Below are 16,625 nucleotides of genomic sequence, written 5' to 3'. Positions count from 1 at the left end.
GGTTCACACAGTACAATTTTTTTCGCAATCGTATCGTTTTTTACGCACTTTGTGAATTTTCTAGTAGCATTTGTCCGGAATCGTAATTGTTACTCGGGAGGATTAAGTCAATACTGTCTAAACCACTTGCTTTACGTCGAGTTTCTAGGACAAAATGTGAACCTTATTATGTGCCTTATTAAGCCTATGTCTTGTTTTAAGAAAAAAATATAATAGCAAATAAATACGGCTACTCAAAGTTGTCCTCATACTTAACGATACAGTCTTTATAAACAGAAGATCGAACCAACCACGCATGTTCTTAGTGAATTACCCCATCTATCTATCTATATTTTTGTAATAGAATGTAAATTTTGACGAAAGCGCTTACTTATGATTGTTACTTGAGTTTATGCATACACATATTCTACTTACAAAAGGTCGGTGAAGCAAAAGGTGCATAGCTATATAAATAGTGAGTACAGCTCAAAATTTGCACGTATGTTACGTGTGGAATTCTTGCCCTATGACGCACTTTCTCAACAAACATTTTATTAAATTAAGGTTGTAATTCTTGATTTATTGTCACTCAAATCGAATGTAATACTACTACATACTTACAACCTTTTCTTTACGAAATCCTTTTTACACTGCCCAGCTAAAGACGATATTGAAACGTTTCAGGAACTAGCCCCACAGTGGCTTCTCCATACTCTAGCGTCGTTATACTGGCGCGTCCGGGGAAACAACCAGAACGCGCTGCAATGCCTAGTGAGCGCGGGCCGCACGGTCAAAGGGCGGTTCAAGGACGTCGTGTTCGCTTCGCTCGCTTCCGTGTTACTTGAGATGGGGTACTTCGATGAAGCCCTGCTGGCGACTGAGGAGGCTTTCCGACATAGTCTATTCGAGGTGAGAATGTGATAGAATATTAATAATAAACTAACGTGGTACACTGTCTGGTGAACGAGGGCCGCACGGTCAAGGGGCGGTTCAAAGACGTCGTGTTCGCTTCGCTCGCTTCCGTGTTACTAGAGATGGGGTACTTCGATGAGGCCCTGCTGGCGACCGAGCAGGCTTTCCGACATAGTCTATACGAGGTGAGAATGAGATGAGATAGAATATTAACAGTAAACTAACGTGGTACACGTTAGTATATTGTTAATATTCTATAAATTAATTATTCTAAAACATAGTTGAACGCTATTAAGTCCCGTTTCCAATTTTAAGTAAGAACATTTATATTTCCAGCCAGCAACAAACTTCATCCTAGCAGAGCTGAACATGGTGAAAAAGCAACGCAGCACGCACATGTTCCATCTTAAGCAGACGGTGCGAGTGGAGCCCGGCTTCCTGGGGGGCCTGGCTCGCCACATGCTCAACGCTTGGGCGTGCGCGCTCCAGGAGACCAAGCAATCTAACAAGGTCCATGAAATAGGTACGTTCCGGCTACACGCATATAATACAACCGAGCTAGCTCACACGGTACACAAGGTAGGAACGTTCCAGCTACACCACTGTCGAGCAAGCTAACAAGGTACAGCTGAACCACACGGTGCGCGTTGGCCCGTCACATTTCAGATGCTTAACGCCTGGGCGTGCGCGCTCAAGGAGACCCAGCAAGCCAACGAGGTCCACGGCGGCAAAGTGTAGCTATACACATTATACAGCCGAGCTTGCTAACAAGATTCACCTTAAGCAGACGGTGCGCGTTGGCCCGTGGTTGGCCTGCTACACGAATAGGATTGCGCGCTCAAGGAGGCCAAGCAAACCAACAAGGTCCACAAGATAGGTACTTTCCAGCTCCACCTATTCTGCTGCCAAGCTAACAAGGTCGATGAGATGGATACATGCCGACTACACACTTCATACAGCCGAGTTAACAAGGCGGCCCATGTTCAACAGTGGACGTTAAAACTGGTGGATGGTGGCTCACAATTATGCATTATCCATGGTCTAGGGCATTATCATGAAATTTCAGTTTTTAGAGCGCAGTACGGATCTGGACTACTGACATCTTCGATGCGTTCAGCGTTTTGTTCTGCTTCCATCCGGAACGTACCGCTATGGCAATTTTATCTTAAAACCCAATTCCTTTATAAACTAACTAGCTTTTGCCCGCGGCTTCGCTCACGTTAGAAAGAGACAAAAAGTAGCCTATGTCACTCTCCTTCCCTTCGACTATCTCCGTTTAAAAAATCACGTCGATTCATTGCTCCGTTTTGCCGTGAAAGACGGACAAACAAACAGACACACACACTTTCCCATTTATAATATTAGTATGGATTGGTGATCCATGTTAGAGTATCAACAATTGTCAATGTATTTGCAGAGTTTGCCGAGGCTGAGCTGACAGACGTGTGCCTGGTGTGCGAGAAGGGCGGCACCAACTGTCACGTGAGCAACATACACTGCTACAACAGCCGCGAAAGAGGTTAACACCAATAAATGTGTTTCATTTGTTTTTTATTTTTTATTTATCAATCGGCATCCTCTTGTTTCTTATTTTAATATCCACATCATACGTCCAAATACAGCTTGGCAAAAAAGAGTAAAAATGGAACTATTTTTTATTATAGCAACACTTAACTGTTCTCACTGAAAAGTGTCAAAATCTGTCAAAATAGTTGCCACCTTCAAACCGTTTTGCATAGACGGTGGCGCCCCTATTATTTCCTACTCTTATTTTTGCCAGGCTGTAAATGTCCGAAGTCCTAAGTTAGGATTTTTTTGTTATTACGTACAGTCAACCAATTTGAATCCTAGGCCACTGTAGAAAGGCACAGTAAACGTCAATGTGACTTCTTATGGCAAATAGAACATGGTTTAAATAAGACAGGGTTCTAGAGTGGATTCAAATTGGTTGACCGTAGGTACCTATATTTCGCTAGTCCTTCCTACTTGGCTAAATAATTAAATCAAGAAGGCCGTATACTATTCTTATTTATTTTTGAAGTTAGTTTGAGTTATTTATGTAAATCTAAATTTGCATGGAACCGTTTTTTTTAATAAGTTGTAGTTCAAAATGTTGAATTGCAAATTGGTATTTTAAAATAATAAAGGAATATTACATAGGCAATGTTCAGCTGCCAGAGTGCAGCACTTCAAAGTTGCGTTTTCACTTAGTATTTTGAACAGTTCTGAGCGAGCATTCGTTATTTGGTATCAAAGAGGATTACTGTCAAAGTAAAATGTGTAATCACAGTGCATAGACTGCCATCTCTCGACACAGGCTTAAAACTTTTGAACCTCCGTTTTGACAATTTGGCCCATACTCTTAGCTTGATATGTGTTAAAATGTCAAATATTAATATTAGCGCCATCTAGCCGAGCGTACCCCAAAGGTGTATCGCCATCTAGCTCACCGTACCTTTTTCTGTATGGTTTTGAGGTACGTTTTTTTCTTAGACTTTATCTGTCTATACGGAGTTACATAACGTCACTACTTTAAAAAAAAACTTGTATCTTCGTCTGTCAATGAAAAGAAAATTGTAGTAAGTATGTATGGAATGCATATAGACTTACTGCGTTTTAACTTTGAGGAGCAGCGTGAGATACGAGATTTTTTCAAAGTAGTGACGATAAGTCTTTGGTATGAACGAAGGAACGGACGAATGCTCGCTCAGCCGGCGCTGAGCGATGATGATTCCCATTTTATCACTTATCCATGTGGATAAGAGATGTCACTCTCACACTGACATACTTGCCAAAGCGTGACGGATACTTTATCTACATAGATAAGTTATAAAATTGGAAGCATAATACGCCGGCAGCTCACTAAGTGAATACGCAGCTTAACATACAGTAAACCTATAATTATTACTTCAACAGTTTTCTCTGTGACACCAATAAAGGCGGTTTGTTTACATATGCTGTCCTACCTCGAAACAAGTTTGACGTGTTACTCTTCTGCGAATTTACATGTGCAGAAAAGGGACAACATGTCAAACAAAATTCGCGGTAGCTCCTTAATGTGGAAGTGGCGCCATCTGAGCAAAGTTTTGCGTAATATCACATAGGAACCTAGGAGGATAAACTTAAGTGTGATTCTTCAATATTTAGGTTACTGCCAGATGGCGTTGCTAACGCAGTAGGTCTCAGCTCCGTCCATTTAGTTCAAAGCTTAGTTCTTGAGGAAATAACTCCTGGTTCGTGCAATAGATGGCGTTAAATAACAGCGGAACGAGGTTGATCCTGAAATTCAAATGAATATCGTCAAAGACACATATAACTCCGTATAGCCAGATAAAGTCTAAGAAAAAAACGTACCTCAGTACCATACAGAAAAAGGTACGGAGGCCTAGATGGCATTACACCTTTGGGGTACGCTCAGCTAGATGGCGCTAATATTAATATTTGACGTTTTAAAACATATCAAGCTAAGAATATGGGCCAAATTGTCAAAACTGAGGTTCAAAAGTTTTAAGCCTGTGTCAAGAGATGGCAGTCTATGCACTGTGATTACACATTTTACTTCGACTGTAACTCTCGACTATAATACTCGATCCTCTTTGATATCGTGAAACGTTTTTTACTGTGTCATAAGGGGAAGTTGGTCTGGTCTTCACATTTGACCTTTTTACTCATTGTCACAGATGTTTTTGCGAGTATATACACCGTGTTTTTTTTTTGTTTTCCGTTAAATTGGACACGTCGTTAGGTTCATTATCAGGAACCACCCTGTATATCACTTTTAGTTAAATTCACAAAAAAATAATAATTTTCATACATAATAAATGAATTTGTTAGTGTGAGAGACCCTTAAGAATAACATTCAAGTTAGTGTCAAGTGATTGACGGCACATGTCAAAACGAATAACATTAGGAATTGGTAAAGGCTGTGACACACGTGTTCAGCCATTATCTTTTTTTTTAATAACTCGATAACCGCAAGAGTTAAGACGCCAGTTTCTTAGAGAAATTAATTGTATTTAATGTAATGAATCTTCCCTTAAAATTAACGAAATTCAATAAAAACAGGGTGTTCACCCTTTTGTTACTTGCTACTCGTGATTAGTAGTAAACGTATGAACTCTCAACTACACTGACCCACAGTATAATAAAGAGTACTATCGTACAGTATGGCCACTCCCGCTCCCCGCTGAAAGTGCCGCCCACCCCCTCTCGGTTACCTCACAGTTACCGCCTGTCAAAAACGCGACCAGTCGACCTGTCATATCTCACTCATACAAGCTTAGTATGCGTTCACCTACACGAGCTTAGAATGTGTACTAGGAACGTGCCTCTTTCATACATTTGATCGCCAGTGACCGAGGTGTGACAACTACTCTCAACTACTCTCAATAAACACTGATATTTGTTCTAAACAGGCTAATATGAAGGCACATTTCCACTTATGACACACTTACCCGTATTGACCTTACTTACCTATTGCCTTATCAAAAAAATGTACATTTGACTCATGTCTTTAAAATTAGTACATTACGATACAAGTGCGTAAAAAAGGAATTATCGCCACTCGTTACGAATTTCCTTTTCGCACGTGTATCGTACGACGTTTTTCAGTACAGATGAGCCTCCGAAGTTTCGACCTGGCATATGTATAATGAACCACTTCTCGAACTAGTGCGTAAAAAAACGACCATCTGTACTGAAAATTTATTTTCCAAATACAAAATAGGCATTTTGTATTTTGTATTTCTATTTGAAATGCTTTTATTTCAAATAGTTAACATCTTTGAGGATAGATATCATTACATAGCAACCACAGTGCTTGGAGATACTCGTATGTCGATCTGAGTATGGCACTGGTCCCACCGCGAGCTAGTAAGCTATGAGCTATCGGCTATAAAAAAGAACAAAAGATAAGCACTCCCGTGTAAATAAAAGTGACACGGCGATGTTTGTGTTTTGTTTGTTGTTACTCGCCCAGCGGTGAGCTATCAAAACCGCCGTGTCTCTTTTATTTTCACGGGAGTGCTTATCTTTTGTTCGTTTTTATAGCCGGTAGCTCATAGCTTACTAGCTCGCGGTGGGACCAGTGCCTAAGCTTGTCCCTGTAATATTTATTCGTTCTATTCCTTTTTAACCCCCGACGCAAAAACGACGGGGTGTTATAAGTTTGACGTGTCTGTCTGTCTGTCTGTGGCATCGTAGCTCCCGAACCGATGAACCGATTTAAATTTAGTTTTTTTTGTCTGAAAGCTGAGTTAGTCGGGATAGGAATATTCTTAGCCATGTTTCATGAAAATCAGTCTAGGTACTATGTCGCAGTCGGGGGTTTATTAAAATTTTTAATTTTGTGGTTAGGTTAGTTATGTATTTTAAAATGGCACGTATTTAACCGGGCGACTAAATAACCGTAGAAATGGGTATCAAAAATAATAGTTTGGCGACTAAAATGGGGCCTCAAATTATTTCAATATGAGGTAGCATTTTAATGTCATTACGGCTACTATTTATTCAGACGCGAGTACCAACTATTTATTTGGCAACTGAATTATTATATTGGAAACAATTTAAGAGATACAGTTTAATAGGAAAACGGCTGTCTATTAATATAAAATATACAGTTCGTTTAAAAATATAGCAAATTAACATAAAAAGTACATTTAAAATTTATACATCGGCACTCATCACCTGAGCTATCATTTTAATAAAAAAAAGGATTCTTATAAAATATAATGGTCGACAAAATATTATACTTATGGGTAAGAAATTAGGTGTTTGGGTGTGCTGGCAACTTCGTATCTATACAATGAATTTAACTTTTCATGACGTTTACTCTATCGAATCTAAGGCCGGCTTTACGCAGTCTTAACATCACTCTGAAAGATTAATTTTTTTGGCAGGAACCTTACTCAGAATATGCTTTGGCATAAATCGTTCCGCAGATTTTATCGAATCTTATGCTGGCATAATGTTAATGAGCAAACTAATCTTCTAAATTAAGAGTAGGTGCTTCCGTAGATTTTTATTTGCATAATATTTAGGCGGTAAAAAGTTGTCCATCTTCTTCCTATTTCTGTTATGATAGCGAGTCATGTGTGTTGGGGATGCAAGATACCTAACACTCCTCCTCGCTTCGCTCGTCGTCGTACCTAACGGTGCATCTGGGACTGTATTTCATTTCCTCTTTGCTATCGTTGTTTTGTTCACACAAAATACCTAAGAATTATGCCATAGCAAATTTGGTACGACTTATATTCTACTAAAAAAATAACCTAACCCTAACCCACTTTTCTGCTAGCAGAAAATAATTCTACTCTTGTAATATTATAGTATACGATTATCATGGTATTTTTTTTAAATACCGCGTCGGTGGCAAACAAGCATACGATCGGCCTGATGGAAAGTGGTCACCGTAACCTATGGACGCCTGCAACTCAAGGGGTATGCGTTACCGACCCATTAGAAGCTGATACACTCCTTTTTGCTGTGTACTTATTATAATATGATTTGGTACGCGTTACCTTATAGAGATATTTAATAAATACTACTCGTGGTTTACGGGTCGCAAATACGATGTTTGAATAGAATAGAATACTTAAACATTTATTCGTGAACACAGGCAAGACAAAATACACATAATAACAACAAGACAGAAAGGAATGAAGTGCCACGAAATGGTGACTTCCAGCGCTGATCTTCCAATGAGACCATCGGTACGTAGCAACCTTCAACCCGTTTTCATAAAGAAACGATTTTATATGATCACCTGATTTTTAGAGTCATAAACACCTACTGTACCAGTCTAATATTACAATTGTTTTTTTACATTGTGTAAATTATGATTTATGAACTTTGAATTTTATCATTAAGAAATGTGAACCTTGCTGCCTACTAGTGAATTAACTAAGATATGTATCTAATACTCATTAAGAGCGTTATAACATTTCGGCGTCGGGCGAAATTAGGTATTTTACCCGCCGCGCGAGCCCAATATGCCGACCCTTTCTAGCACGTCTTATCACTCGCTCGCACTACAATAATGGACAAAACAATCTTGATCCTTTCTATGGAATTTTGATAACAACCACAATCTACTATCTCGATATAAACTTTTGGTTTCTAATAAACATTATTTTGTACGAAAATACGAGAATATAGCGCGAAATAATATCAATTATGTTAACATTTATTTAAAAAATTAAAGTAATAATTATAAAAGTAGATCCCATCCCAAATATTTGCTTTTGTTATATGATAAGTATTAGAGTAAAGTATATATTAATATGATGATAAAATAAGACAAATACAATTCTAATTACTTCAAGGTGGTGCTCAGGGTCTGATGATGGAGCCAGATGGTGGTCACCAATACCAATGAACAATATGACTATACAACTTCGTGGTTTACATGTCATTCTAGCATTTTCACTTTCACATTTCAAGTGCATATACCACGAGTATAGGTTTTCGGGTGTGCTGATTTAAAAATTAATGACCGATTTGGAATCTGACATTGCCGACTGTCACTTTGACACAAAAGTCATCATGGGTGTCGTAAAATAGGTTTTAGGGGGTGCTGATTCCAAAATTAATGACCAATGTGGAATCTGACATTGCTGACTGTCACTTTGACACAAAAGTCGTCATGGGTGTCGTCAAATAGGTTTGCGGGGGTGCTGATTCCAAAATTAATGAACAATGTGGAATCTGACATTGCTGACTGTCACTTTGACACAAAAGTCGTCATGGGTGTCGTAAAATTGGTTTTAGGGGGTGCTGATTCCAAAATTAATGACCAATGTGGAATCTGACATTGCTGACTGTCACTTTGACACAAAAGTCGTCATGGGTGTCGTCAAATAGGTTTGCGGGGGTGCTGATTCCAAAATTAATGAACAATGTGGAATCTGACATTGCTGACTGTCACTTTGACACAAAAGTCGTCATGGGTGTCGTAAAATAGGTTTTAGGGGGTGCTGATTCCAAAATTAATGAACAATGTGGAATCTGACATTGCTGACTGTCACTTTGACACAAAAGTCGTCATGGGTGTCGTAAAATTGGTTTTAGGGGGTGCTGATTCCAAAATTAATGACCAATGTGGAATCTGACATTGCTGACTGTCACTTTGACACAAAAGTCGTCATGGGTGTCGTCAAATAGGTTTGCGGGGTGCTGATTCCAAAATTAATGAACAATGTGGAATCTGACATTGCTGACTGTCACTTTGACACAAAAGTCGTCATGGGTGTCGTAAAATTGGTTTTAGGGGGTGCTGATTCCAAAAATAATGACCAATGTGGAATCTAACATTGCTGACTGCCACTTTGACACAAAAGTCATCATGGGTGTCGTAAAATAGGTTTTAGGGGGTGCTGATTCCAAAAATAATGACTAATGTGGAATCTAACATTGCTGACTGTCACTTTGACACAAAAGTCATCATGGGTGTCGTCAAATAGGTTTCCGGAGGTGCTGATTTGAAAATTAATGACCGATTTGGAATCTTGACATTGCTGACTGTCACTTTGACACAAAAGTCGTCATGGGTGTCGTCAAAAAGGTTTCCGGGGGTGCTGATTCCAAAATTAACGACTATTTTGGAATCTCACAGTGCTAATTGTCATTTTGACACAAAAGGAATTATGGGTGTAGTCAAATAGTTTTTAGGGGTACTGATTCCAAAATTAATGAAATGATTTAAAAAGTTATGACCGATTTGGAACCTGACATTGCACAGTACCCCTGGAAACCTATTTGACGACACCCATAACGACTTTTATGTCAAAGTGACAGTCAGCAATGTCAGATTCCAAATTGATCATTAATATTGAGATCAGTACCCATGAAAACCTATTTGAAGACACCCATGATCACTTTTGTGTCAAAGTGACAGTCAACAGTGTCAGATTCCAAATTGGTCATTAGTTTTCAAACACCTCCGGATACCTATTTGACGACACCCATGACGACTTTTGTGCCAAAGTGACAGTCAGCAATGTCAGATTCCAAATTGGTCACTAATTTTGGAATCAGCACCCCCTAAAACCTATTTTACGACACCCATGACGACTTTTGTGTCAAAGTGACAGTCAGAAATGTCAGATTGAACATTGGTCATTAATTTTGGAATCAGCACCCCCTAAAACCTATTTTACGACACCCATGACGACTTTTGTGTCAGAGTGACAGTCAGCAATGTCAGATTGAACATTGGTCATTAATTTTGGAATCAGCACCCCCTAAAACCTATTTTACGACACCCATGACGACTTTTGTGTCAAAGTGACAGTCAGCAATGTCAGATTCCAGATTGGTCATTAATTTTGGAATCAGCACCCCCTAAAACCTATTTTACGACACCCATGACGACTTTTGTGTCAAAGTGACAGTCAGCAATGTCAGATTCCAAATTGGTCATTAATTTTGGAATCAGCACCCCCTAAAACCTATTTTACGACACCCATGACGACTTTTGTGTCAGAGTGACAGTCAGCAATGTCAGATTGAACATTGGTCATTAATTTTGGAATCAGCACCTCCTAAAACCTATTTTACGACACCCATGACGACTTTTGTGTCAAAGTGACAGTCAGCAATGTCAGATTCCACATTGGTCATTAATTTTGGAATCAGCACCCCTAAAACCTATTTTACGACACCCATGACGACTTTTGTGTCAAAGTGACAGTCAGCACTGTCAGATTCCAAATTGGTCATTCATTTTGTAATCAGCACCCCTAAAACCTATTTTACGACACCCATGACGACTTTTGTGTCAGAGTGACAGTCAGCAATGTCAGATTGAACATTGGTCATTAATTTTGGAATCAGCACCCCTAAAACCTATTTTACGACACCCATGACGACTTTTGTGTCAAAGTGACAGTCAGCAATGTCAGATTCCACATTGGTCATTAATTTTGGAATCAGCACCCCCTAAAACCTATTTTACGACACCCATGATGACTTTTGTGTCAAAGTGACAGTCGGCAATCTGAGGTACTACATATTCGTAATCTGAAAGTAATCAAGTCAATAATTTCAGTTATTTTGAATCGACTATGATTCCGAGTTATTGGTAATAGTAATGATTGTATAGATGATTAGTGATTCCTTTACATGTAATGGTAATTTACCGTTTCACTTGATTACATTACAAGTAATCTGACACCCAGTAGTGTCAGATTACAAAGTAAAATCAAGTAATCGTGTAATCCGGAATCGATTACGATTTCCCCATCTCTGGGTTTAGTTATATGGTTCATTGGTACTGGTGACCACCATCTGGCTCCATCATCAGACCCTGAGTACCACCTCTTGTCAAAGGTCTTGTTGAGACGAACCCAACGAGCCTAAACACGAAGTCGTTTACTTACATGGTTCACTGGTACTGGTGACCACCTTCTGGCTCCATCATCAGATCCCGAGTACCATCTTGATGTGTCTTATCATCTTGACCGTATTGTAATTTTCACATTTTTATCATCACAACGTTGTAATACTTTAACATTCAAACATAACAAATTATTACAAAAGCAAATATTTACGGATCTAGGATCAAATTCGTTGGTCGCTGTTTACACACACACAATGCGAGGATAGCCCGTGTAGAAACAAGGCGTCCGACCCACACAATAATAAATATTCTCGACGTTTGCGATGAAAACTCGGAGACCAAAGCGACATACGTCTTACCTGCTCGAGCTCCGGCGCGGCACTGAAATCGCAGGCGTCCGTCGCCGGTAAAATAGCGACAGGAAGGCTAGTTTTCAAAAAATTGGCAAAAAATCATGATAAAATATTATAACGACAAATGGATAACAGCAGTTTAAGCACATTGTGCAGATTATTTATATACTAAAATAACTTCGATAACATGTAGATTTTCGGAGAAATGATCACTTGTTTCGATGTATTTTCAAGACAAAATTGAGTTCGTTTTACTTTCAATTTCTCAATTTCAAAGGATTAAATGATAAATATTGTTTAATGGGCCTTAAGTACAAGATATTTGGAACTTAAATTTACCTCATTTATGAGAGTGATCTTATCAAATTGTACATAATAAGAGCTCCGAATTCTGTGCTTCACGCGGTTTTTCCTAAACGAGCATCAGAAAAACAATCATTACTAATTGAAAAAGCTTTTTTTTTTCATATGTTTTTTATTTAACCGACAGTTAATAAGATGTTCTAACTGAAACAAGTACTTTCACTGTCTTTTAGTATGAGCAAAGTGTACAATTTTGTCGATAAATATTGTGCATTTTACAATATATCGCCTTTTTTTGTCATAGCGCTCTTAAAAGTGAAATGTAAAATTTCTTATGAGATAATAAATTTCTTTAACCCGATATGTGTTTAAAAAAAACCTACTTCCCATTATTTTTTTTAGTTGCCTCCGCAATTTAAATACTACTTTAAACGATGAGCCAAGTATAATTATTTAGGTGCTAACATCTAGATGACTACAAATATTAAAAATCTTACGCTTTACAATACTAGGTGCCAATTATTATTTTAGTCGCCAAAGTATTGTTTAATGTTCCTCGGCAATATTTTTGTCGCTTGAAATTTGCTGCCGTTTTTTCAATAATAATGATGCTTAATATTTGAGGCTCATATATTTTTTTTGTCGCCACAATATTAAAACACAGCCAAATTATATTATTGTATGCCCGACTTCACTTCCCGTTTAATATTTTAGTTGCCCGGTTAATTATATGCCTTTTAAAATTAGCACAAAAATCGATCAAGCACATTTTATCGTGGGAAGCTTAGTAAGTAAAGGTCGCGTACAGGTTTAAGGACGTCTCTAAATACATTTCAGAGAATCTACCTACTCTATGCTTGGCATCGATTCACATGAAAGCCCGTTTTAGCTGCATCCTGTTATTGATGAAAAAGGAATAGGATGTCTTAGGTCACGGCTTTATTTGACGTTCATATGCGCATTGTAATATGCCTACTTGAAAAATAAATATTTCATTTTCAATTCATTTTTCATTTCACGGTGCAAGGACGTTCCCCTTGGGATTTATTAAATTGGGTTCTTACTACGCTCGCGTTTTCAGTTTCACACTAGAATTTAAATAGTACATTACGATACAAGTGCGGAAAAAAAGAAGTTCGAAACGAGTGGCGAATATAGTACATTACGAGAGTTTTTCAGTACAGATGGTCCTTTCAGTTTCAATCTGACAAGAAATAAACCACTTCTCTCTGTACTGACAAATTTAAACCGATACGAGTTACGAATTTCCTTTTCGAACGTGTATCGTACGACGTTTTTCAGTACAAATGGCCCTCAGAAGTTTCGACCTGACAAAAAAAGAACCAATTTGCGCACTAGTGCGGGCAAAAAGCGCCATCTGTAGTGAAAACTCATTAACGCACATAATAGATACAAGACAAGATCAGAGAAAATAACATGTAAGTATGCAAGAACAACAACTAATAGTAGGTACATTCCGTTACTGGCGCAGCGCAGGAAGCTTGTATGTCATTGCTTCACGAGTCCGGAGACATCTACTGATTAAGGGCGTTCCCTGCACCAATGACCTTCGATTTGAATCCATTGATATTATGATAGTTTCTAAAGCCTATCATATTAGCAGCACCGTCTTTAAACAAAATAGTATCTCATAATTACTTCACAGCTCATTGTTTCTAGTGATATTTGGCATCAAAGTTGAACAATTTTAGGGTCAAAAACTGGGTTTTTGGTCGTAACTTTTTTTTTTTTTATTTATTATCAGAAAAAGGTACATTTATGCAGTAACACGTGTCCCACAAAACGGTTTACACAGTTTGACTGTGGGATCAGAGTCTGCCCATATAACCATAATCGGTCGCCGTTCCTACGCAAATCCTCCTATTTTGTGTACACACAGGTCTTCGGGTCTCAATGCTTAGTCGCAGTACGGTCGACGTTTAGTCGCGGCGACCCAAATGGGGACGATTGGTAACAGGCACAAATGGTCACAGAAGTGACAGAAGTGTGCACTACGCGTGCACACACTGTTACCGTTTGGCGACTACTTTCCCAAAATCATTCGTTCATTTCATTCTTTTCAAATGGCGACTGTCAGAGACGTCAAAGTAAAAAAGAAATAAAACAATTTGACATTAAAATGTAATGGCGTAAGAATTTGTTAAAGATAAATATTGTTTGCATTTGTAATATAATGTGGGCTGACTACCATGGCCAAATAAATTGCTCGAGTGATTTCATAAAATAAGTCTAAATTTATCAACGCGCCATCAATTTACCTCAGTTTAACCAGTAATAATATTATTGACTACTCGGTGTTTGCGTGTTATTTATATTGATTGGTGAAGTTTTAGTGCTCCGGTGCATATACTATACTGAAATAATAAAAATAATGCCTAGAAAACCCTTAAAGTTGTTAAAATATGGATTAAGACGGTAATATTCCATGTAAAAAACAGTCGCCAAACGGTCACCAAACGGTCGACAAACGGTCGCAAAATGGTCGCAGCGTACACGCGTGACCGAAAGCAGTGAATATTTATTGGATTTTCAAAATGGCTAATATATTCATTTTTTCCAGGTATCCTCAAACTTTATAAACAATTAAATATGCCGTCGTACTCAGTTGTCCTCACTAAAGAAGATTTAAAAAAAATTGTAACGTGCGTACCGAGCTGCTGGGTTGTAAAGGATCGGGGATCATATTATTATGGTCTTCTATAGAGCAACTAGTATTTTGCGGCATTTCACAATTGACACTTGACTTGTTGAAGTAGTCGTCATTAATATTACTATCAACATTAATTTCAGCGATCTGTACTTCTTTTGTCAAGATTTTTGTATAGATAAGTGTCCACAAATTTGTAATGTTAAAGAGACATAAATAAAACGTAGTAGAGTAAATAATGTGTTTTTTTTGTAACCCAAACAAAATACTTGTAGATACGAGTGCGGAAAAGAGGAAAATCGATACAAGTAGCGATAAATTAATACACGAACGAAGGGAGTGTTTTAAATCGACACGAGTTGTGAATGTCCATTTCGCACGTGTATCGTACGACGATTTTCAGTACCTAAATCTAAGCTAAGAGTTTCGACCAGACAAGAAATGAATCATTGCTTGATTTGCTCGCACTACTGCGTTAAAAAAAGCAGCATCTGTACTGAAAAAAACTATCATTGCGCAACAGAAATTCTATTAATATCACAGTAAATACTCTATTTCATTTGATTCCTACTTTTATTGTGTAAAGCAACACTACACTTCATTTTTATCAATAAGAATTAAAAATTATATATTTAATACATTAAGTAACTAAGTATAAAGTGCTTATCTATTTGTATAATCATTCTGCACTTTTCTTAACTTTCCCGCATTTCTATAAAATGTCGAAGAGTGCTTAAATGGTCGTCGTTGTTTATTATTATTTAATTCGCTCATATTTAAATGATTCAAAGCAACCAGTCCACAACTTCACAAGACAGTTTGAGAAACCTTCGTATTTCAGATTGTCATTTGCGGATACAGTGGTTTAGGAGCAGTTCGGTAATCAGACCTACACATGTGTGTACAAATTCTGTCAATGTCACTGTCAGAAACCGTTCTGACAGTGACAATGACAGCCACAAATTCGTCCACATGTTGTTACCGTTATGTGTGCAAACGTCGACTAATAAAGTGTCGTTAAAAGTCATTCTGACAGTGACATTGACAGCCACAAATTCGTACACATTTTGTTACCGTAACGAGTGCACACGACGACTACATTTTGTTATTGTATCAATACGGTCGCATTGTTTGCACGACGTTACCACGCGTTATGTCACATTTGACAGTTAGTTACTGATTTGAAGATTTTGCGACTGAAATGGTTGTATGGGTGTTCGCTAATAACTAAGAATAAAATAACACTTACAAAGTATCAATTAGAAACTTAAATAGTCTTCTTTTGAATATATTTCTATTGGCCTCCGACCTGATATCTGCAGGCAGACTGTTTAAGATGTAGGGTAGACGATTAGCCAGACACCTATCACCATAGTGGTTAGTCACTCTTGGCACATTGTACTTGCCTGCAGTTACTGATCTGGTGCCGTATGTATAATTTACAAGTGATAAACTATGATCATGACTTCCATGGTGACTAAGTGCTAATGTAAATTTATGCTTAAGGTGGTAGAATCTTACATATCTTAAATAACTGATTATAATCTGACTTACATTTATTTTTAGTCTTTCTGTTGACTAGAAGTTTTAAAAATCTTAACTGTAGTTTTTCAATTTTACTTATGGCAGTTTTAAAAGTTAATCCGTAGCAATTTAGGGCGTATCCTATAATAGACTCTACTAAAGATTTGTACAGATGTTTTAATGTATTTAAAGGAACTTTGAAGCTAAGGTGGTAGAACTTGCCTAGTAATACTCTAAGTTTATCACAAATATAATCAACATGATGGGACCAAGAAAAGTATTCATCTACTTTGACTCCAAGGTAGGTTACACAGTTAACTTGTAAAATAGGTTTACAGTGGCAGAGGGTTTGGTAATTATGTATACAATGGAAGTTATTATTATTTTAATTAGTTTAAAATTAAAATCTCTCTTGAATTTTTAGAAAAGTCAAAAGTAAATTTAAACATGTCGATTTCATGTAGGTATGTAAACACCCTTCACTAAAATCACATTTCGATTGACATTTTGAAAAATTATAAAAAAATTAGTATGATTTTCTTTCAAAATA

General features: G+C 37.7%; 1 protein-coding gene across 1 annotated transcript; it reads left to right on the top strand.

Annotated features, from left to right (window-relative positions):
* Positions 1-631: 631 nt before the first annotated feature.
* LOC125229010 lies at positions 632-2,440 on the top strand. The gene is made up of 3 exons (XM_048133770.1): positions 632-888; positions 1,228-1,414; positions 2,309-2,440. The coding sequence occupies exons 1-3, from the start codon at positions 826-828 to the stop codon at positions 2,413-2,415; spliced, it is 357 nt and encodes a 118-aa protein (XP_047989727.1). The 5' UTR covers positions 632-825; the 3' UTR covers positions 2,416-2,440.
* The last annotated feature ends 14,185 nt before the right edge of the window (positions 2,441-16,625 follow it).

Source organism: Leguminivora glycinivorella, chromosome 8, assembly GCF_023078275.1.
Source record: "Leguminivora glycinivorella isolate SPB_JAAS2020 chromosome 8, LegGlyc_1.1, whole genome shotgun sequence".
Lineage (NCBI taxonomy): Eukaryota > Metazoa > Arthropoda > Insecta > Lepidoptera > Tortricidae > Leguminivora > Leguminivora glycinivorella.
This window is presented reverse-complemented; position numbering and strand designations above follow the sequence as displayed.